This window comes from Lepisosteus platostomus, chromosome 1 (assembly GCF_059453375.1).
Source record: "Lepisosteus platostomus isolate fLepPlt1 chromosome 1, fLepPlt1.hap1, whole genome shotgun sequence".
NCBI classification, from domain to species: Eukaryota; Metazoa; Chordata; class Actinopteri; order Semionotiformes; family Lepisosteidae; genus Lepisosteus; species Lepisosteus platostomus.
In genome coordinates, this window is record NC_142611.1 from 81,696,216 (window position 1) to 81,720,008 (window position 23,793).

General features: G+C 43.8%; 1 protein-coding gene across 14 annotated transcripts in view; it reads right to left on the reverse strand.

Annotated features, from left to right (window-relative positions):
* dysf (dysferlin, limb girdle muscular dystrophy 2B (autosomal recessive)) overlaps window positions 1–23,793 on the reverse strand; it is a 131,246-nt gene that overhangs the window by 12,410 nt on the left and 95,043 nt on the right. For 8 of the 14 annotated variants that reach the window (XM_088639033.1, XM_088639096.1, XM_088639088.1 and 5 more), the window contains 14 exons: window positions 17,036–17,098; window positions 11,122–11,220; window positions 10,849–10,977; window positions 9,877–10,032; window positions 8,988–9,079; window positions 7,389–7,559; window positions 6,921–7,063; window positions 5,621–5,760; window positions 4,881–4,969; window positions 4,411–4,506; window positions 2,335–2,476; window positions 1,935–2,034; window positions 930–1,108; window positions 675–784 (listed from right to left, as the gene is read on the reverse strand). In XM_088639033.1, the coding sequence (XP_088495159.1) occupies window positions 675–784; window positions 930–1,108; window positions 1,935–2,034; window positions 2,335–2,476; window positions 4,411–4,506; window positions 4,881–4,969; window positions 5,621–5,760; window positions 6,921–7,063; window positions 7,389–7,559; window positions 8,988–9,079; window positions 9,877–10,032; window positions 10,849–10,977; window positions 11,122–11,220; window positions 17,036–17,098 (1,709 nt within the window). The remainder of the gene's footprint in view (window positions 1–674; window positions 785–929; window positions 1,109–1,934; window positions 2,035–2,334; window positions 2,477–4,410; window positions 4,507–4,880; window positions 4,970–5,620; window positions 5,761–6,920; window positions 7,064–7,388; window positions 7,560–8,987; window positions 9,080–9,876; window positions 10,033–10,848; window positions 10,978–11,121; window positions 11,221–17,035; window positions 17,099–23,793) is intronic. The other 6 variants (XM_088639051.1, XM_088639070.1, XM_088639080.1 and 3 more) reach the window with 1 other exon arrangement.

Consider the following 23,793-nt stretch of genomic DNA (forward strand, 5'->3'; position numbering starts at 1 on the left):
ACAGTGCAAATGGTGTATGGTGTGTAGGCAGTGAACAGCTCACTGACAGAGTCAAGAGCAAAACCATTCCAGACCTTAAAAGCAACTATTTTGAATGTGATTCTTAAATCCACAGGAAGTCATTAAATAAGCATTTTAGTTTGGGTTAAAATAGGAGATTCTGAGCTCTGAACACATTGCCTCCTGTTAACAACACATTTTGATACATCAGGAAGTATTACAGTTATGGAGTCTGACAACTCAAACATATGGTCATCTTTTCTGACTTGAAAAGGTTTGTATGAATACAAGCAATGCTACAAAGATGAAAGATGGGGATAAAAACCTTTGCAACAGTAAAAACATGACCTTCAAACACAAACGCAAAATGTCCCTAAACTGAATATTTGAATGGATTCCAAGACATCAACGGGCAAAGTAAAATTTGCATAATTGATAAGGGGGACCAATCAACACAATTTACCAGAGCTCAGACATTGTTTGTTGTATCCATTTTCGCCATCATCTTCAGGTTCCATGAGAACATTAATACCCAAGACAAATCGGACTCAATGGTTACATACAGTTAGTAAGAAAGAACTGGACAAGAGAAGAGCCCTGTGAGACACAGGAGACACTAGAGATTACATTGCGTGTAAGCACGTGCGCAGTGATGCAAAGATTGCGGGACTCACCTGGGCTCCTCCAGGTGGGGATTCATGTTGGGCTCATCTCTCCCCTGCCCTGCTGGTCGCTCCTCGTGCTCCTGCTCTGACGCTATCTCCAGCGTCATCTCCACCTTCCCCTGCCGGAGACAGAGAGACCGCAGTGTCACGCGGGGGGCTGTCAGGCTGTGCTCCAAGAGCAGAAGGCAGTACAGTTTAATGATATGGTTTATTTAAATTCAGTTGGTTAATGTAGTTGAGAAAGGAGCTGCACTGTGCACTCACTGCAATGATCTTCTCCCCGTTTCTCTCGCCAACACAGGGCCACCAGCCCTTCACTGTCTTCTGCTCAAAGAGGGAAACCAGCCGGTCTGCGGAGAGGGTTTGGTCGAGAAGCTCCAGGCCACACTTCTCAGCAGACTTTGCAGGCCGTACCATGTGGTTCAGGTCCATCTCCAGAGAGCCTGCCAGGGACAAAAAGAAAGAGACAGGTGATCAGTAGCGAGGAGCATAAAAGGCAAGTTCTACCAGCCCAAACAGTCAGGAAGGAGTACTTCTATAATCTTTAATTTCCCATGATTCCAATATTTTTCCAATTGGATATCCTATTACATGTGTACTCTGCATGGTTTTTGTTTTGTTAAGGATTAAACCTGAAGTTTTTAAATAACTAAATGTCATTCGATGAATTGGTCGAGAACAGTATTTGTGAGAAACGTGCACACACAGGTGGGTGTGTTGCAAATATTCAGATGTGTTGTTGTAACAGGGCTCAATGCACTGAAGTGATGTCACCCCCTTGAAACATAGACAGAGTAGGATTCTGCAGCAGCAGAGGACCTGGGCTTCTGGCCCGAGAGAGTTTGTGATCGAATCCCAACAGGGGCTCAGCACAGCTGTGCTTGTCACATTGAATCACTCGACAAAGGGGCAGTGGGGAGGCTCTGTGGCTCAGGATCTGCGCCTGTGGCTGGAAGGTTGCTGGTTCGTATTCCGTGGCTGGCAGAGGAATCCTACTCCATTGGGCCCCTGAGCAAGGCCCATAACCCCAACTGCTCCAGAGGTGCAGTGCAATGGCTGACCCTGCGCTCTGACCCCAAGCTTCTCTCTTTGTCTGTGTCTCACGGAGAGCAAGTTGGGGTATGCGAAAAGAAGAACTCCTAATGCAAGAAATTATTTTATGGCTAATAAACTGATCTTATCTTATCTTAATTAACTCCTGTGTTGCTACTAATCCTTGGAGGAGCAAAAAGAGACTCTTAAAGCAACACCACTGGGAAAGGACTTTACCAAGATAGTCATCAAAGGAGAACTTGTCATTGTCCCAGATCTGGATCACAAACTTCGGGGGGATCTTTGTTTCAGCCTTGTCTAGGCTCCAGAAGTGCTCCTGCAGTAAGAAAGCATTCAACATTAAAGTAATTAAGGATGCAATTAGTAACTACAGCAGAACTATAGAAAAACACAGTGACAGCAGCAGCTATATTAAAGGTGCTTCCCGCTGCAGACCGCACACACAGATACATACTCAAACACATGCTCGGACACACGTGCACACACACAGACAAACGCAGACACTTGCGGACACACACAAACATGCAGAGGTGCACACATTCACAGACACACGCAGACACGCGTACACATGCACAGACACACGCACACACACGCACACACATGCACACACACAGACCTTCTTGTTGACGCTGCAGACTTGCTCTGCAGGCAGGTAGTGAAAGGGGAAGACGAGCCTCCAGTTGAAGTTTCCTTCCCCACCCAGGGAGCGGTAGTGCACATCTGTCTTCTGCTTGTTTTCCTCGTGTCCCAGAAGCCAGCTGCGAACATCCAACAGTGACATCTGTATCACAGCTGCACAGTGCAGGAACACAGCAGCACTACTGCATCAACAGTGTGCGACAGCTGGCTTCCAACTATTGATGGCATGTGTAAGCAGATAGACAGACATGAGAAATATCTACATACACTATATACACACATCGTTGCACAATACACTCATGTGCAAGAACACGAAGATCCTCAATACTGCACTATCCTGCCAGCTGTGAGCACAAGGAAGTGCCTCCTTGTCAACAGTGGCAAACAGGAAAATGTAACTGGAGAAGCACATTGCCACTACATCTGTAAAATTGCATGGTGGAAATAGTGTATATCATTACTGGCTTTAATGAACTAAAAATTTCTTCCTTTTTTGTGCTACCAATTGACTGCCAATTGGAAGCTCACATAGGTGCCCTGTTACTTCATCTATGACTTGGTAACCTAATTTCAATGGCAAGCAAGATGCGTGGTCCTGCCATTTCATTCTATAGCTCATACGATACAGAGCCAACCGTGAGATCAGAGACACTTAATCTGTGGCTGTGTGCAACAGAGCCAGCTGCAGTTCTGGGCATTGGTGCTGTAAACTGTATTACACTGTTTTTGAGTGGGGAACTGTGCCAGCGCGCATTGAGCACAGAAGAACAAGTAAAGGTTAATTGCACGTTGAAAATTAATGCGAAGTTAATTAGTCTGTTGAGCCTTCTTCAGCTGTCACACCTGAAGAGCCAAAACATTATTTCTTCTTTCTACTTTTTAGCATGGAAGTAACCTTTACTTGTTCCTCTGGGTTCGTCATGCCTCACACACTGGCGTGAGACAAGCATGTCCCGGGTCTGGGCCAGTACCGGTGACGTACAGTAAACATGAACAAACTACTGCTTTGTCCAGCTGTTATTTGTAAGTATTAGCTTAAGTTTCTGGTCCACTGAACAGTTCTGCTGAACTGGTGTTCAGTGCTCAGAAGGATGCAGAAAGAGAAGAAGTAGAAATAGCTCTTAGTCACAAGTACACCCTTTGATAGTAGTACAAGTGTGAACAAAACTGTAGTCCAGTTCCTTAAACCCACGGAACATGAAACTCTGAGTGAAACGCATTGTTACAAGCATATTTACTCATTAGGAAGTATTGTATGACAGCCATGTGGAAATTCAATGATGTTGTTGATATAGAAAAACACAGTTAGTTTGTCAACAGGTGAGAATCATCCTTTCCTGCCGAGGAAAACAAAATGTTAGGAATTACAGTTAAAAGTGAAGAATTAAATCAAGGGATTTGATTTGTAAGATTGCATAATGGAATTAATGGAATGCCCTAACCAGGCAGGCTGAAAGAGTTTTATCTTCTATTCTTTTGGCCAGGGAAGACTGCAAGAGTGTCTGATTCAAGTGTTCAAACTCTGCAAAGGCATCAACAGAGTCAGCACAAGGGATTCCATAAGAATCAACAGTGAAACACAAACCAGCGCACACAACTGGGACCTGTGGGCATATGAAACTGAGAAGAGCATGTTTCACAAAGAGCTGTGAGAGACCAGAACAAGCTACCCAGCCCAGATACCCTGGTCTCAGCTGGTCTCAACAGCTGGATGAGTTCCTTGCATCAGTTGGCTACTACGTAGCAACCAAGAGAGCTAGATCAGAACCTGTGTAACAGTATGTTCTTATATCCTTCTTGTGAATGGTCAAAGCAGCCTCGCAAAGCAAAGGCTCAAAAGCCAAAACACTGTTTCTTTCTTTATGACCATGATTGGTGGCCTGAATGCAATGGCATTTCCTTTGCCCCCACAGCAAGCTGAAGCAGCTTCCTGCTCAAGCTCCTGCCTACACACGTGGTACACATCTGCATTAAAGCAGCATGTGGGATGTAATCCCCATTATCCTCTCCAGCGCTCATGGTCCTCTATCTCCTGGCACTCATTACATCATACCCTTTGACATATATGTCGCTCATCTTCTCCCCCGTGATGCTGACGTCATCCAGGATGACATCACTGGTGTTCCAGATCACGCAGCGCAGGAAGAACCTATGGGAAATGAAAGAGGAGAACTGTGGGCACAGGGCAACAGGAAGGACAAGAGAGTAGAGACAGATTATGAACTAAAACACAAGCTAAAACAGAATGTGAGCAATAACAGGACTACACTGGGGCAGAGGCGCGTAGAGAGAAAGACACTGAGAGCAGAAAAGCACAGGAGGGTTCAGAACAGAGGTGTAACTTAAGACCCCAGGAAGCCGCCACACTCACACATTCACATTAATCCTAAACACACAGCTCAGTGGCCTGAAGAGAATGTCTCAAGGGAAGATCCCTTCTGAAGTGTGGCTGAGCCTATGGCGGGTGCAGACTTCAGTAAGCACCTCAGATTTTAAATCGAGATATCGCTGTCCTGCTCTTACCTCTTGGCTTTACGTGGGGAAATGTTGAAAGGGGGCCCAGGGGGGCCCAGGGATTTAGGAAACAGGTCCACCCACAGGTAAAGCCTCCCCTGTGAGAACAGAGAAGAAAACGCGCTGGTCAAGGGATTGAAGACACAGCGATGAGATCAGCACCACTCCCTCCTTAACAAACTGACATGCCCTCACGTCTGACCACAGTTCAGAATAAGGTGACACAGGAGGGATGATATAATCTGGCAAGCATTGGGCACAAAGCTGAATACACCCTGAACGAGACGTCAGTCCATCACAGGGCACACACAGACCAATACAGAGGTATGGATACGCTCACACCAGGGCCAGTTTTTCCAGACGCCAATTAACCATCAAGTATGTCTTTGGTCTGTGGGTTGAAACCACACCAGGAAGAAACCCACATGAACACAGGGAGAACATACAAACTGCATGCAGAGAGACTCTACAGGTGTGGAACTAAACCCAGGGCCACAGAGAGGCTGTCTGTCCACTCTGGCCCTGTGCTCTCTCACCTGTTTGATATCAGGCTGCAGTGGGCACAGCAGTGAGGGTGTCTGTCTGCTCTGGCCCTGTGCTCTCTCACCTGTTCAGTACCAGGCTGCAGTGGGCAGAGCAGTGAGGTTGTCTGTCCACTCTGGCCCTGTGCTCTCTCACCTGTTTGATATCAGGCTGCAGTGGGCACAGCAGTGAGGGTGTCTGTCTGCTCTGGCCCTGTGCTCTCTCACCTGTTCGATATCAGGCTGCAATGGGCTGTACAGCGGCCGTGTCTCCACGTGCTCGGGGACGAGGCCCTGTTTCTGCAGCACACACAGTGCCAGACGTTCCTCGGTGGGGCCGAGATGAGGGTTTGGGGGCTTTGAATCTTCTGTAAGACACAACAGAGCAGGGTCAGAGGTGCCACACTGACGTGGCACATGGCCACAGAACCAACACAGCCATCACCTTTCACCAGCAACGTGCTGAGTCTTTACTGAACCAGGTTCTCTTTGTGCTTAAACCAAGACCCAACAACGATAACTAATAACTGATTTCAGCAGAAATTTGTTTCTTCACCTGACGTATTATTAGTGTCTTATTTTATAATATATTGTTTTCCAGTGGTCCTTATTTTTTTACTTATAAGGAAGCCTCTGGGTTTTTAATGGGTAAATGTGCCAGTGTAACTCCTGAGTCAACCACCACTCTCTCCCTGATGTGGTCTAAGGTCCTTCTTTCACAGAAGCACATGGTGTAGGAAAGGGAGTGTGTGTCCTCACGTGCTGGACAGAAGGATCAGAAAACAAAACTCCAGATTTAGCCAGTGAAGAAAGTAGGCATTTGTATAACTAAAAAGGTCCAGCTCCTTCAGCCTGTCAGTGTAGGACATTCCCTGAATCCTGGAAAGTACTGTGTCGCTCTTCCCTGGACTGGTTCCAAAGTAGCATAAATTGTCCATAAGATGGTGACCAAAATTGTGCACAATATTCTAAAATAGGTCTCACTAGTGTGTTATATAATTTTAAGAGTGATCTGAAGTACTGTATTAAAGCAATTATTCTATGAGAAATACTGTTGGTATACCAAGGAGTCGTTTGAGCGCTGACCTTTGTCTGTACAAACAAAGTGGATGAAAGTTTAAAAACGGTGACCACTCCATTCAGCTCTGTCTTTTGACATTTTGGTCTTCTGTCAGTAGATGGTAGTGCAGATTGGCTCAAAGAATGGTCCTTAGATATGTTATATGTTCCAGAAATGCAGCAATCATGGTTTTACTTTCACAGCATGTGCCAAAGAGAGCTCCTTGAGGACCCTATTAAAACACTATTGAACTGGCCCCGTGTATTGCTCTGAGGCAAATCAAGAGCAGACACATTAATGACTGAAACAGGAGCCGCTTTTTCACAGAGGTGTGGTTTCTGGAACAAGCTTCCCAGCGCAACTTTTGGAGCTGGATTCCCTGGGAGGGCTGGAAGAGATTCTTGGATCAATGAGCAATCCCCAACCAGACCTGCAAGGTGAGCCAGGTCCTTTTGCACGCTCATTTACCCAGGTCAGCAAGCGTGTACTCCTGCCCCCTGAAGAGGATGCGGTCCTGTTTGAAGATGGGCAGCTTGTAGTTTCTCCTCTCGCACAGCAGCCTCAGGAGCTGAGACGGCTTCAGCTGGTCTCTCCACTGATTCACCCCTGACCTGGGAAGAGGCACGGCAAGGTCAGAGCAGCACGCCAAAGCGGAAGAGTTCAGGTTGAAAAGCAGAGAGCTGGAGGGCTTGCCACCAGGACCTCTGCAACATGTGCTTTATGAATATGAGCGTTTACGAGCTCGCCGAGCTGTCTAGCCATCTGGTCAAAGCCAACCTCCTTCCGGTATCAGCGGGAGGAGATCCTTGTATCAGCTGGCTGCCAGCAACCAAGAGAGCCGAACGGGCCCAATGGCTTCTCTGGACCCCCAGCACAAGAACTGTGTTCCCATGACAGCAGCCCCAGCCGGGGGTCTGCGTGCCGCGTGCCACTCACAGGCAGTATGACTGGGGCAGGCCGCAGCGCGCCCCGTGCCTCGACAGGAAGCGGTTCTCCAGGTCGATGACGGTCTCGCCGATCTTCTCGTCCTTGGACAGCAGGTCGTAATCGTACAGCGTGATCCTCAGATCCTTCTCCAAGGGCAGGGTGCACGTCAGCTCAAACATCCTGCGGCAGGGAGACAGACCCACGGGGAGTCAGCACAGCGAGCAGGGGTAGAGGCCAATGCGCGGAGGACCTCACTGGACCGAGGTCAGGCTTCTGAAAGATGTCTTTCTAAGGCAAGACATTAACATCAGGGCTACAGGAGAGTTGTGGTTAAGATCACTTTATTGGCCATATAGATAGATAGATAGATAGATAGATAGATAGATAGATAGATAGATAGATAGATACTTTATTGATCCCGTGAGGGAAATTGCAGTGCAACAGCAGCTTAACACACACAACACAGCCACAGTGTAACGAATTATATACTAATAGTACAATACATACAATACAATACAAGAGTTACTCACAGAACAATTATATACAATTATATACAATATACAATTTCTTGCATTAGGAATGTGTATTTTCGCATACCCCAGCTTGCTCTCATTGAGACACACAGACAGGGAGAGAAGCTTGGGGTCAGAGGACAGGGTCAGCCATTTATACGGCGCCCCTGGAGCAGTTGGGGTTAAGGGCCTTGCTCAGGGGCCCAACGGAGTAGGATTCCTCTGCTGGCCGCGGGATTCGAACCGGCAACCTTCCAGCTACAGGCACCAATCCTAAGCCACAGAGCCTCCGTACAGCCCCCATAAGGTTAGGATACTGGCTTTCACAGCAGCATAAGGTGAACAATCACTGCTGTATAGAGCCTGAAGTGTACAGCCAAAGCAGAAATGGATACAATCAGGCTGAAGGGTTCAGAAACACACTCAAGCCTAGTTCAGACGTTTTTTTAGGGGGGACAAAAGAAGGCTGACTCCAGAGCCAGAATTTCAGGATATAATATACAAAATTAAGGCTTTTAGTTAAAATGCATTTTTAATCAATTCAGATTTACAGGATTATACAGCCTGGTGAAGACTATTAGATAAGAATGCATCATGGATTTCAAAACGAAATAGTATTAAATAAACATCAATACCCAAAGACATGCTTTCCTTCCTGTCCATACTGTAATGCAGGCTGCCTTGAGGATGTGTACAATCAGCTAGGAGGCTGGGAAGCTGGCTCTTCAGGGGATACACATGACAACAGACGTTTGTGGTGTCCTGACTCACTGAGCTGGGCACAGTACCCACTGAGCAAGCGCCTTCATTCCTGAGACAGCAGTGACCCCTGCTGTTTAATGACACTCACTGCAGCGCACTGGACATCCAGTTCAGCACACGCTTAGCAGCTCCGCAAGGTTCTCTACTTTATCCTTCCGCAGGCTTATTCAAAACTACTAACAGGTTTCTTATTATACTGAGTTCAGGCCAAAACATTTTTTCTGTATTTTTCTCATACAGTTTTCATACATTCATGCTGTGTAGCAATGATTCATACTTTAGTGGACTATGGACTGAATAAACCAAATTCAGGAAGAAAGAGAATAAGAACTACCTTCCGAAGACAGGGTCCAGTGTGCAAGGGATGTAGTGGTCCTGGTCATTGACTGATTTCTTGCCCATCGTGATCTTCACATAGGGGTCACACTATGGGAACACACAGTTCAAGTCAATGCCACAGTCTGGAAGCAGAAGATACAGTATGAACATGCCCTAGAAAGGAGTGACGATCTGGGGCATGTTGTTCTCAATAGGCCAGCTGAGCAGACAGACAATGGAAGGGTTAATTGTGCTGCCATTTTCTTCTAATTGGAGGAAATCTATGTTATACTAACTACTTTATATTGAAGGCGGCAGTTTGAGTCTAAAGATTTCGCAACTGGAAGCAACAGGCCAGATTTCAGTCTGAACAGCCCTCCCTCCTTGAACCAGTGCGAGTCTTGGACAGACACTGAGACCGGAGGTAAGAGGGGCAGGGCTGCGAGAGGCAGCTCTGTCTCATTGCAAAATCATTCCACTGGCAATGTGCAAGGGCAGCTTCGCCAGCGAGGATATAGGCAGAGCTGATGTGCTTCTGCTGCCCCCATTCAAACCTGCCCCTGCCAAATGCACTTACTACTGAGGAGCTTTTACTTTTTCCTGCCCGGCTGGCAGCCATGAACTGCAATCCCAGTATATGATGTTGGGGTTTTGCTTTTAAACATCAAGGAATCTAATACTGAGGACTGGATTTTTAACTTATCATTGGTGGGCTGTCTGGAGTCATTCAAGACCTCTCACTCAAACTCATGCTTTCTGAATACAAACCGCCTCAAAGTCACAGCAATCAGAGCAATCAGATCCCTGTGGATTCTTCCGAACGAGTCGGCCGGAGCGCAGCGTGCCTCCCGCTCTGTCAGGGACGGGGACACAGTGTGGAGGCACGCTGTGCTCCGGCCGCTCACCTTGCCATTGGCGTCCTTGGGCTGCAGTCCGACGGCCTGGATGATGTAGACACGGACGAGGCACTCCTCCGTGCCATTGGGCGGCAGCTGGCAGAACTGGCGAGGGGGAGTGGGCAGGGAGGGGTCATCTGGCAGTGGGTAAATCTTAAACATCCCCTGTGGAGGCAGAGAGCAGCAGCAAACATTTACCAAAACATACCAAACATTTACCATTTACCAGCCCACCAATGATCTCTTCGGGAATGCACATGGACCGTTGAGTGAGAGCAGCCCGAAGATCTGTTTGTAGCAATAAACTATTAAACAGACTTCAAATGAAGTTCACACAGTGAATGGCATCATCACAGTGGTAAAAGCCCTCGATTTGATATTTTAGACGCATGTAAGATGTCTTTATCGGACATCAGCCAGTCTGATAAAGTTGATCTCTTAGTACAGAAAAAGCATGGTCTAACATGCCAATCAATAAATGAGGATTTGGGACAGTAAGTACAGTCACACCCAAAACAATGCACACCCTTAATATCTGTCTGATCACTTTATATGAATTCAGTCACTGTGTTTGGCCATTTAATTTTCTCAGGGGATGTGCAATGTTAGTCTGGGTTGCCTTGAAATAAAGTTTTTATAGTATTTTTCTTTCTATATTGTATTTTCAACAAGGTTTTGTAAATTATCCCAAGTTTCTAGCAGCTTGTCTAAAAATCACCCCCTGAGGTTTTTTTTATAGTTTCTGACATTTTTCTGACTCCTTCCTTAGTCTTTACCTCGACTGATACCTAACAGACTCCTGCCAACATGTCAGAAAATCGCTTCTCAAGCAGCAGTGATATTAAGATTATCTCTTTAACTCCTCGCTTTTGACCCTTGAGGTTGCCCCAACAAGCCACTCATCAGAAACTGCACCATCCGTAGGGTGTGTGACCCGAAGCCCCTCTTAGAGGTGACCTCCTTTGCGGGGATCTCACACACCTTGAACTCCCCAACCACAGAGGGATCCTCGCTGTCATCCTGAGACTTTCCTCTGTACAGTTTGAAGGTCTGACAGAAGTCAGTGAGCCCCTCGAAGCCCTCCACTTTCTCCAGCTCCGTGTTGTACACCTGCAGGGACAGAACCAGACAGACAGGCGTTGCAGAGCGGCAGCAGCCAGACCCAAACCCAGGAGCCCCTCTGGCAGACACGCTGTCACAGGGAGCAGGTTCCCGTCTGTGTTGCTCCACATCCAATGTCTGAAATGTCCATACCTGCAGGGTGTCACAGCCCTTCTCCAGGTAGGTCCCACACTTGCTGCGCTCGCCTGTGGAGGCGAAGAACTTGCTCCACCAGTCCATGAATTCCTCCTCCTGTGAAAGCAGCAGACAGAAGGAAGTCAGCCAGCGCCTAGTTCTAATGGGCACATATGAATGTTTTTTGCAGTAATCCTACACGCATCTTGTTATATTGTTCTGATAATGCAAAATCCAGACACTAGCATTCCAAAAGCAAAACTCAAACTCCAGTGTTTCCAATGTACTGTACTGTACGCTTCATTTGTTTAAATTGTAGATGAAAACCAAATTCATCATCGTGACAGTATTCTAAAATGCTTAACTCATGCATGCCATTTACTGAAAGTCTGTAGAGAGGAATCCGACTCGAGCATCGCAAGCTCCTGCTATGTGAAAGTCTGTCTTCTAAAGCTGGCCCTTTCAGAGAGCACTGGAGAACAAGAGATACGGTTCCATAGTTCTGTCCACAGTACGTCAGCAGGAAAGTGATATTGTGCTGAGAAACCAACTTACCCACTGTATCTTCTAGTTCCATCAGGAGAATGCAAGCATGTTAGAAACAATGTTAGAATTATTTTATATAGGAGTTTCTTCAGAGTGAATAGTAAAGGGGCAAAACAAAATAAAGCTCAAGAAACAAGTGGTCAATAAATAAGTGATGAACTTATTTTGGTAATGGCACATTCACATTTCCAAGAGGACCTTGTACACGATGCATTAGATGGTTTTTTACAGCTACTGATGATCATGCGGAGATGTCAGGGAATTTAAGATTGGATCGAGACCACACTGGAGACGAAAGACATTGTTGTCTTACAGTAGTGCGTAGGTAAGCTTTATATAAACTTCATATAATACAAAGCACAGGAATGAATGTTGAGAAAACTGCTGCATTCCCTTATGGCTATATGAAGATGGTGAAGACTGAAGAGACAGAGCAATCTGATACTGTACATGCAATTTTCCAAAGACTATGCACAGAAAAGCAAATTAAATGATTTGAACATTCTAAAGTGCTTTTCCAAAATTATTAATTTAATATCCATGTTTTTAATCATCCTCACCAGCACAGTCCTTCAAGGCCTGAAGGACTACGTGTACCACAGAGATTTTTCATCATGTATGTGCTCTGGGCTAAAGCAGGAGAATGTGTTCACCACGTTTGCCACAACAAAGGGAAAAGTTCCTCTGAATTTTGAATTCCTTTGAACATGTGCTGTCACCCATGACTTGACATGCATTTGTTTCACTGTATTGTAACACATATACAGTACAAACCAAAAAACATTTACTGTTTTCTGGATAAGTGGCCATTGTTGGGGAAAGTTACCTTTAAAAAGTGATAGATTACAGTAACAAGCTTCACGTGCAAGGGATTATTTTTTTAAATTAACAAGTGGCATGGGGAAATTAATTTTAAAAAGCCATCACTAACATTGACTTATGTAGTCTGTATAGTTCCCATGTACAGTAAGTATCACATTACTTCTTAAAAGTAACAAAGTATTAAAAAATTGTTTAAAGAAATACATTACACTAATAGCTTGTACCTGCAATGGATTACTTTTAAAAGTAACTTTCCCCAGCTCGGTAGGTGAACATGTGTAGCAGTTCCAGCCCAGGGGAAGGAGGCAGGAACAAGAGAAAGCGGTTCACACTGGCAAGAAGAGGTGACCGGAGATCATATAGACCAAATGATGAGACCCCCGGAAATGTTGTCTGGACAATTTCACATTAACACCAACAGAATCTAAAGCAGTTTGCAGCAGGGAAGACAACCTGAAAGAGGAAATGGAAATGATATGGCCACTGAGTACCGTGTCCGTCTCAGCAAAACAAAATCCTAATTTTGCAACCCTCAAATTGTAAAAAACCTCCAAAGAGCTATACTGTACATCAGAAAAAACCAACAAATCACTGTTGTTTTCCTATTTATTGTTAGTTATAATCAAAGTGCTCATGTTGTTAAACTGATGGGCAAATCATAAAGTTTTGATTAGGAGCAGGACTTTCTTCTTATCTGTTACTAACTGTGAACATGTGGGAGTAATTCAGCCTTCTTTTCTTCTACACAAACAGGTTTTGACTGAATAACAGCTATTGTGAAGGACTGACAGGCCATGTTTAGGTGTATCTATACTGCAAAAGGAGTGGAGTCTAACGTTGTAATGTTCTCCGGTGTGAGATAAAGTGCTGGAAGACAGGTGTCAAAACAACATTTACCAGACTAGATGCCTGTTCTCACAGCATCTTTATAACCATGGGACTGTCTTACATGCAGCAAATTTAACACAGGTCCAAAGTCCAGAGGAACAGTCAGGCAAACTGCATTTAGCCATCTAACTCAATATTACAGGCTAAAATATTAAGCCCCAAGGGTGCTGGAAAATGAAATAGCAAAAAAAAAAGATTTGTGTAAATAGCTGAAGTGCATTGCCCACATACAAAATACAAAGAGCACTTGGCTTTACTGAACCAGCTACTCTGATGTGGAAATTGGTACAGACAGACATTGTTGGGGATTTAATCAGTACCAAGGGACAGATTAGCCAATACAACACTTAACCACAGCCACGTATAGGAACAGCACTTTAGCCATCTTTGATGAGCCCTTCAAAACCAAATTGTTAAATCTAGAAAAGAAACATGCAAAGAATTTCAACCACTGCATGTGTCTGTGTCAAAGTCTGTCTTTAAAAAAATGTCTGCATACCAATTGTAATACTATGGGTTGCCTCCCTTTCCCTTGCTCCCCAACACACACAAATTAAGTGCTTTCCAAGCCTCTGCTCTATGGGCTTGAATAGAAGCCGTTTTGTTCGTTAACGGCAAGCCTCCTCAAATGCCAAGGAAAAGTCAGATGCTTTTTAAGTGTCCCATGGAAAATGGCAACGAGTGCTCCAGCTCTGAAATACTAACTGCAAACTCTTGTTAACCACTTGCCCGATGCCAAGGAATAGCAGAAGGCTTTGAGCTGTGATGGCAGGAATCTGACTGAGGAGCCCGGGCAGGGTAGGGCAGCGAAGAGAACGATGCCAGGCAGAGGTTTAGAAACGCTGATGGATCTTTCCCTGCCAGCTGGTCGGCCCTAAATTGCTCTAATAGCAGAGGCATGTGGCTCAGGACAAATTTCTTTCTATTGTTTGTTTTCAAAAAGCTTCCACTGACTTGGATGACCCAGCTAGTCCTCCGTGGGCTGCTTTTTATTTAGAGATGACATGAGATAGCAGTAATAAACTTCCCCACTCAGCACGCACATCACACGCACCTCTCCAATGGAGAGGGGCACCGACAGGCGGACAGATGAAGGTCAAACGCAGGAAGAAAACAAACAATTCATGGCATCAGAACTCTGTAATTGTTCCAGGGTGTAGAAATATAAACGTTCTTCATTTTGTAGTGCCCTCTCCAGTTGAAAAACAGAATAGAGTACATCTGTCCTCTGTTTTTAATATCGTGCTAGGTTTAGCGTTGTGTACTGTACAGGATGAAGCAATGCAGGAAAATTAAGGACAGGAATTGCTCCGTGAGGCTTGTACTGTAGCTACACTTGACACTTGATTATGGGACTGCTACTGTAGGATAAGTCTTGGGCAAGGTTGTCTTTAAATTTAAAATGGCTACTCCGCTTTGTCTGCTAGTGCTGTCCTCAGGAGAGCAGGATAGATCCCCTAACTGCCAATTCATCATCTATTAAGAAAATCTATTCACATTAGGGGAATCGTGGAACTGGATATGGAGCAACTACTAATAAAGTACTGTATAGCGATGACAATGAATAAAACAAAACAGATAATATTTGTTAACAACCCCCAAATCTGAAAACACATTTTTGCGGCAATATATTATGCTTCTGTTAAGTTTGTGCATAACTGATGAAATGTTCTCATTTTTTACGCAATGCTCCGCAAGAGCAGGACTGGACTGGGATCCCCTGATTCTTGTAAAGTCTGAATCTCAGAAATTTAATTAGGGGAAAATTGATTAAATGCACGTTTCACTTTTTTGTCTGACGTCTGGCTTAGGGATATAAGTCGGGAATCTTTTAACAGCCTTATTTACTTTGGCTTTGGTGAAAGAAATTTGGGTTTGATCATCTGGTTTGAATATTTTCTAATAAAATAAATATCTTTGTTTGCAGAAAGAAAAACCTCCAGATCTTGGCTCAAGAGACAAATTCAGTGCTACATTTGGAGCATGATATAAACAAGCCATTATCAAAAGAGCTTAATGTCATCTCAGACTCAGGAAAGTCACTGAGACCAGCAATCACTTTCGTAAAACTAGCTTATAAAACTGGATTATAAACTGCCAGGCCAAGCACGCACTGACTGTTGTAAGGTCAGCCTTTTATCTCTCAAAATCTGAGTTAAAAAAAATAGGGAAAATAACATTAAAAAACACAAAAAGACACAAGTTTTACTGTTGCTTCGAGCTAGAACACATCCAAGTGAAATATTTGATTCAATTATCCTTTTCAATGTTTAATCTGAACCAGCATTAGATGCATCTGTTCCCTAGATGGAACCTGCAAGTAATTCTAACCGTAACAAAAGAAGGGTTTATAGGGCTCAGATACAAATAAGAAAGCAAATTTGGTTTCACTGTTTGAAATTGAAGCTTTAATGTTACTGTGCCGAAACTGGCAGTTAAGATACGACCAGGGCAATAACTAGCAATCAGACCGGGCCTCCTCCGCAGCATAAGAAGGTGAAAGGAAGAAAATAATTAATTTATTTTAAAAAGGAAGAAACTGAATCCTTACTGCCCCCCCTGTTGTATGATGCTTATACATCTGGTACAGTACATTATAGTATAAACACTACAGTATAATAATGGTGACCTATTAATACTCTTCGTCACCAGTGTTTTACTGTGGAAATACATTCCTGAGCATGCTTACTAACTCGTCTCAGCACATCTGTCTAATAAAAGTAGTGGCTGATCTTATTGTCTTAACTTTATCGTCTTACAAGAGTTCAGCAATTGTTACAAATGAGAGCAGAAGTCAGTAGTTACTGTACTTGATCGGGATCTCATCCTGCCAGTTCTTTAAAGACCCCCTTTGTGTAAGATCGTGTTTCTGATTTCAGTTATAACATACTTCTATCCTCTGTTCCATGTCTCACTGCTGTATTGGGTGGACAATGTCAGTTATTTTCAGGATTTTAAATACTCAAATCAGGTCCCTTCACAGTCTTCTCTGTTCAAGATGAAAAAGGTTTAGGTCTGTCGTTTTTTTTCAGTGTAGGACATTCCTTCAGGTCCAGGTGACCAGAATTTTACACAATATTATAAATTAAACTATACTAGTACATTACAAAAATTTAACATATTATCCCTAGTTTCAAATTCAGCATTTCTAATTAGATATCCTAATATTCTGTTTACTTTTTTTATCCCTTCCCCACAATAGTAGAAGTGGTAAATGATGAGTGAACATAAACACCAAAGGTTTTTTTACAGATAGTGTCTTCGAGTTTAGAGTTTCCCATTTCATGTGTGTAGCTTGTGTTTCTGCTCCCTCCTTGCAATATTCTGTACTCGTCGATGTTTATACCGGTACCACAAATAGAATGAAATTTCTTGAGCAGCCCAAACACAGTTGAAGAAACACGTCTAAAACTCTCTGACAATCCCTTTGCAAAAGTTGTGCTTCAACAATGTATTACACTCTTGATAGGATCTGAATTTGTCTTTACCCCAGAATTCCTTGCCAGTGTGAACACTCTTGTATGGAAATGTTACAACCTCAATGCCATATTTTTGTGAGGAGTATTTGAAAGGGTTGGTCCGAGTCTTGAGTTAGCATTGTGATTGACTGCACCTTTCAGTCAGGATGGAAGAATGAACAGAGAGAAAGAGGAGACATCGTTAAAAAGATACGTACATGAAGGCTGGACCGAGAGGATGAGAGGTTAATAATGGCTGAGCTGCTGGTGCCGTCTGCAAACTACAAATCAAAATGATTTGGTTAGCTGGTTAGGGCTCAACAATATAAAACGTACAAAAAGTCGAGAGCACACATATTGCACTAGCAGAACACGCAGAGATGAGGTGCAGTCACCTGGGCTCTCGACACAGAAAGAGACAAAAGGCAGGCAATGTTAAAGGTCAGGCTTTTGGTCACAGAAGCAGATACAGTTGCTCTAAAGGGCTAAAGAGAATATCTAATTACTGGAATCATTCTCTATCACCATCCAGTGCTAGAGGGCACCACTTTTGCCATCTTGTGTATGTGATAAATTTACAAGTAACGAGAACATGGTCATGGTGGATCTTATCTAAAACCTTAACATTACATCATGTTTGACTCTCATCTTAGGTTTCAGTAACATTTACAAGAACTAAGTTTAAATTCTTAATTACACTGAATAAAAATAAAAGACCAATTCCTTTGGTTTTGGACTCAGAAGTTTATTTTTAGCCTCTGCACTCAACAGTTTTGTCCACCTCTTTAAAATCCCGATGCCTACATTTACATTAACACCTCACTGCCTGGAAGAAGTATTCGTCTTGCCTTTATATTCAGTAAAACACTTGGATCCTGATCCTGAGACTGCATATGTGATTCTTAGCTGGCTGACATAACATAAACCTATATATAGGACCTAACCACAGACCTCCCAGTGTCTAGATCTTCAATCAGTTGTGTTTTATTCGTATATAACTCCAGACCTCACACAGGCTTTGTGAACACGTATCAAGCACAGAGGTGGTGGTCACTGTGGAAATAAAGGGCCGGTACTACAGATGCCTCCAGCACCCCTGGTTAACTGTGCAGAACTCCTGGCAATGTAAGGGAGCAAATGGCATTTGGGTTGACATCCTTTTATCCTGTTCTGGTATTTAATTCTTACAAAATATCAAGTCAGCACTGATTAAAAAAAAGAGAAACCTGACAAATGCCCAAAGACATTGAATTAAAACAAATTGTTTTACTGCACAAAATGTATTTTCTTAACTTTTGAGACAGGGAAGGATTCTGCGGTGAGCATTCTCCCGTCAAAACAGCTGGGAGACAGACTGCAGCCCGGCTGGACCGTGGGCAGTGTGACCTGAAGCTGTGCCAGTGAGGGCATTCTCAGACTCCCCTCACCCTGGCACTGAGACTGAGACAGGGTCATTTTGAACAAGCAACCTTTGAAGCAACAAGAAATGTAGAAGATGGAAAATATTTTGCTATTAAAAACCCCACCCTAGATTAGATTTTACATATTTGAAGACCTTCAATGAAACTGCAAAATTCACCAAAAATGAATGAAGGTTGGTGGGAAGATTGTAAAAAACATCATTTAATTTTGGAAGCTTTTGGACTGGTTTTCAGTCAGGCACACATTTACAGTAGATCTTGAAGTAGTGAGTTTCCTTAAAGAGCACACCTGGACAGAGGGAAAGTCCAGGCCGTTTTGCTCATCGGTACATCTGGTAACACAAAGATAAAGCCACAGACCTGCCAAAGGACAGAAGTCTTTCTACATTTATATATGGAAACTATTTAGAATAAACTTTTCACTTAGTATCTGCCCCACCTGTAGGATCAGAATGATAAAAAAGAATGTACTGCTTCACTCAAACTGGGGACAGACAAAGCTGCACAGTTTGTCCTGTATCCCACAGATTACTGTCGCCTTAATTCTTGACATCCAGCGCATTCCAGAAAAACCCAAACCCCCAGTGTACACAGCCCAATCATCCGCGCTGATGTGCAGCCGCTATGCATGCTTTGAAATGGGACGTGAGCTCTCATGGTATTGGGGACTTTGAAGGGAATGGCACTGATCCTTAGTAAGTGACAAGCAGCATTCCACCCTGGGAACCATGATGACAGTCCAGTAGAGGGAGGTCAAGGGTTCACATGGTGCAGAGAAGGGTCGATTCTGAACATGGGAATGGCTCCTGGAGCTGAAGCGAAGGCGGCATGTTTGGATGGTTTCTAATAAACACCAGAGTGATGGTACTGGAGCCAGCAAGGAGCTGGCGCAGTCGTCCCCTGCTAATCTCGTTGACAGTTACAGTTTATTCACGTCAAACTGGCGCTAAAATGTGGGCCCCGGCCAAGCTGTCTGGGTTCGCGAGCGCGTTGGGACAGAGCAAGCGGACGAACGTCCGTCAGCGGCGAAGTCAGCAGGCGGCAAACGTGCAGATCCAGATGAGGGTCATCATTGCCCTCGGCCTGCGCGGCGCAAGCTCAACCGCCCGGCCCTTTTTTCTCGTTTATCCATCATTAAGATTATCATTATTATAATTGCTATTGTAATTTTTATGTTTCCCCTCTGCGAATTTTCCCAGTAAACCTCTGGCAGAGAAAAGCGCAAAGAAGATCTCGTGGCGCCTGTGGTGACAGAGGCGCGGCCGGCAGAATCGCAGTCTGCCCATGACGATACACCACATCTGAGCGAGCTCCCCTTTAAAGCCCCAGCCTTCACATTGTGCCAGGGCATTATATATACAATAATGCAGACTTCAAAAACAGGCCTCTGCAATGGGGCTAATTAGGAGCAGGCCTTTGTTGTGATTGTCTTTAAACAAGGAAATACTGTACAGCTCTTGATAGCATGAGCTTTTAAGGATCTGTGGTGACACTCTGCAGAAGGCCCGAAAATGTCTCTGACTCTCAATGAGCGGCTAGACAAGACACAGGTGTGCTTCCACAATAAAGAAACAGGAAATCACTCACCTGCTTGAGAAGTAAATACTCACATGTACTGAGTAGGGAATACTACAGGAAGACAAGTACCTAACCTTCTTAAAGAAATTGTCTGTAGCTATGTGCCATGTAACACACTGCCCAATGCCTGCAGTCAGTTGGCTCTTTAAGCGTCTTTAATTTCTTTTTTTAAGGTACAGATGTTCTTCCCAAGCTATGTATTTGGAAACACTATATTTTTTTCTGCTGTAGAGTGAAAGGCAGTGTTTTAGGTTTCAGTTAATGCACCTCAAAGTTTATTTTAGTGTTCTCAACATTTGAAACATGGAGTAAACGGATTCCAGAGTACCCTGAATATATTTGAAACAGTTTTTTTTACCAAACTGGCTCAGAATATCTGCTGAATGCCTCTTTGATGGCTTCCCTTTACTGTACCCCAGGGGTCTGGAAACTGGGATCATTTTAGAAGTTTACATTTTCCACCTGATTTTGCATGATTGTGAAGAAATAATGAAGGAGTGAGCATTAGGATTCAAACTTACAATTAGGGTTTATAATCATGAAGAGCTTAGTGCACACTGATCATTCCGTGGGGCTTGTCAATCAATATTTTGAGTGCAGATCCCCATTCCACTGGTTCAGGCCTCGGCCCTGAACGATGCTCTGGAGAACATCTTTTTTTGCTCAGTCCTCAGAAGCAGCTCCAGCTGTGCTGACTACACTGGTGCTTTGAATGGCTGTTTTGCACATAGGAAAATCTTCACATCAATAATATGGCAGCCCCCCTGTTTAACCCCCTGAACTACAGAAAACTGTGAAGCAGAAGCTGAGCCCCTCTGTGAGATGGTTGTAGCTTACAGTACCTGTAAAGCGCTTTAATAATAATAATAATAAAAATAACATCACTTTATTAACCCTTTACAATTTCTTGCATTAGGAATGATCTTTTCGCATACCCCAGCTTGCTCTCCATGAGACACACAGACAGGGAGAGAGCATGGGGTCAGAGCACAGGGTCTGCCATTGTATGGCAGTTGGGGTTAAGGGGCTTACTCAGGGGCCCAACAGAGTAGGATTCCTCTGCCAGCTGCAGGATTTGAACCAGCAACCTTCCAGCCACAGGCGCAGATCCTTAGAAACAGAGCCACTCCACTCCCCCTTTGAGTGGAGTGTCCAGAAAAGCACTTTAGAAGTGTAAGCAATTATTATTAATTATAGCTTAAAGGCCTGTCCACTTTTGCGTTGTGTCCGAACCTCACAAGGTTCCTTTGCCCACCTCTTTCCCAGCGGAATTATAGCTGCTTAGAGTAAACTTTCCAGAAGTACCTAAACCCTCAACCCAAGTCTAACCTCCCGTCAATGAGCAGGCACTGTACTAGTTCAGGTAAGGAGCTGCGTCAGCATGCGTAGGCTGCAAAGGAACAAGTAAAGGTTTACTCCAGCTGAAAAGAGAAGAAAAGAAACAACATTTTGGCTGTGGGGCCTTCTTTGGGTCAAAGAAGAAGAAGGCTCCATGGCCAAAACAGTGTGTTTCTTTTCTTCTCTTTTCAGCATATAATAAGCACTGCACAACTGTATATCAGTAATACATGGACTCTGCAAATAATCTAACCAAAGATTTGGTCTCCCCACAAGACGTATCTCGAATGACAAGGTCTGTTCTCTAGATACCTTCTCCTGTGTCCTTTACCTGTTCATAGAGGAACGCATTGAAACCAGCTGCACTGGGGTTCTCTCATTCATCCTGGTGTGAATGTTTTCACTCTGTGTAAAGCAGGGGTATCCAACCCTGGTCCTGCGGAGCCCCAGCTGAGTAAGTCTTACAGTTCACCTGTTTTTAAAGATTAGCAACACCAACAAGCTACGTATGTATGAATAAGCAAGTAATCTAATTAAGATAATTCTGCTCCTTGAGGACTGAAAGGTACTTAGATGTTAATCCTAAATGATTTTTAAAACACTTATTTTAGAAAATCATCTGTTTAACTGATCAAAATGAAATTCTTCCATATCCTTAAAAATTGATGATTTGACCGACAGTACAAAACCTGTTGGATGCTGGCTCTCCAGGACCAGACATCCAGTGTCTCTAAGCTGCCCTCTAGTGGCTTAAACCAACACGGACAGTTCCAGAGAGCTGCACTTATACAGACTGCAAAGATGCATGTCTGTATACTTGGACACTAACTGTTTCTTTACAGGAACGTGTGTAACAAGCTATTAGAGTGCATGAAGGTGTGTCGCATGTCATCATTTGCCAGTATAAGATAACACTGATGGACAAGCAGCACTATGGAGAAGTTCTCAAGGCTTCTGGACCAGAGAGTTGTAGGTCACAAGTGTGATACCTTTGAGCAAGTTCCTAGCAGGCATATTGCTGCAGTAAATGTTCTACTGTCTAAAGCACACCTCTGCTTACTCTTTCACCTTCTCACTGAGATAAACAGCTAAGGAAGACTGAGGACAAAGGGGTTTCTTTAAGCAGAGGGAGAAACTGATTAACTTCCCTGGTTTTTACAATATGTATCTGATGCATTCTTCAATGTTTCTCAGCAGATACCACGATGATCCATGTAGTAAGCAGGAGTGAAACACATCATGAATATGCTCCTGTCTTATGTGATATGTTCAAGCATGTTCCCTGCTTGGACTACTGCTTTACTCTATAAATTACAGGTGCTGCAAGAAAGCCTTCCTCTGTCTGCCACTGGAAAAACTAAAGCTGTGTTTTCTGTAGAGCTCATCTCAGGATGTAAAGAAAAAATGCATAAAGGATTCTGACCAGGCAGGCCAGGCTTAGTCCCAAAACAGTAGCAACTGGCTCACAATCTCTTTTTGTTTCCCATTTCCTGCAACCTAATAGCAAGCATGAGGCGAACTGGAACAGGCCGAAGTGTAGCCAGACTGCAGCAGACTCACGAAGCCGGCCGAGGAGCACGGCTGGTTTTGAGTTACCCTGAATCATCAGTGAGGGCCCTGAATGTAAATCACATTATGTGAACTATGTAAACTTGTACTTCTGCACCTCTCATTAAGTTAGAGTAACAGATTGTACTACATTTTGAATATCCAAATATTGTGTTACATTTTAAACATCTTAGACGTAGGAAATTCTGGGGCATTTATCAGCGCATTAATTCATCAAGAACACATGCTTTCATTTTCATTTTTCTGTCATTGTTCACTGGAGTGAAAGATAACCTTTTGGATTGCTCTCAGCGGGACTCAGAAGATGGATCCCTGCTGATCCACCCACAAAACCAAATATTTGACTTTTTCGTGTGGATTGCGGCTGTTTATTTATGCAGCTACATACCATTGTGTTGAGATTCTTGCCAATATTTCCAAAAAGATAATCAGACAAAGGAATATAAATAAATAATTACATAAGAAGTTATTGCTAAACTGAACACTTACTGTAGCTCTACATTTAGTTGCAGTGTGATGTACACAATTGTTAAAGTTTGCACATTTTCAGAATAGCAGGATAAATATTTCTGCTCTGTTTTTAATAATTACACTCTAGGTTTAAATAATTTGACCCTTGCCATTTCTCTTATTTCATCTGATAAACTACTCAATTTTGAACTGTGCAGTGCAGAATGGCCGCTGTGTGTCTCTCAGGTGGGGCTACTGGTGAAGAATGGCCACTGTGTGTCTCCCAGGTGGGGCTACTGGTGAAGAATGGCCGCTGTGTGTCGCCCAGGTGGGGCTACTGGTGAAGAATGGCCACTGTGTGTCTCCCAGGTGGGGCTAGTGGTGCAGAATGGCTGCTGTATGTCTCCCTGGTGGGGCTGCACTTCAGTAGGGGATGAATTGTGAACCTTCCTAAATGTGTAAAGTGCTCTATGATTATTTGGAATAAAAAGCAGTATACAAATGTAATGAATTATTATTCATTTTAAATATAATTATAGGTCATTTCAAAACTGACAAACATTAAAGACCATCAGTGAATCTGGTTTATTCCTCTTATAGAAGAAGACAGATTCTTCAGC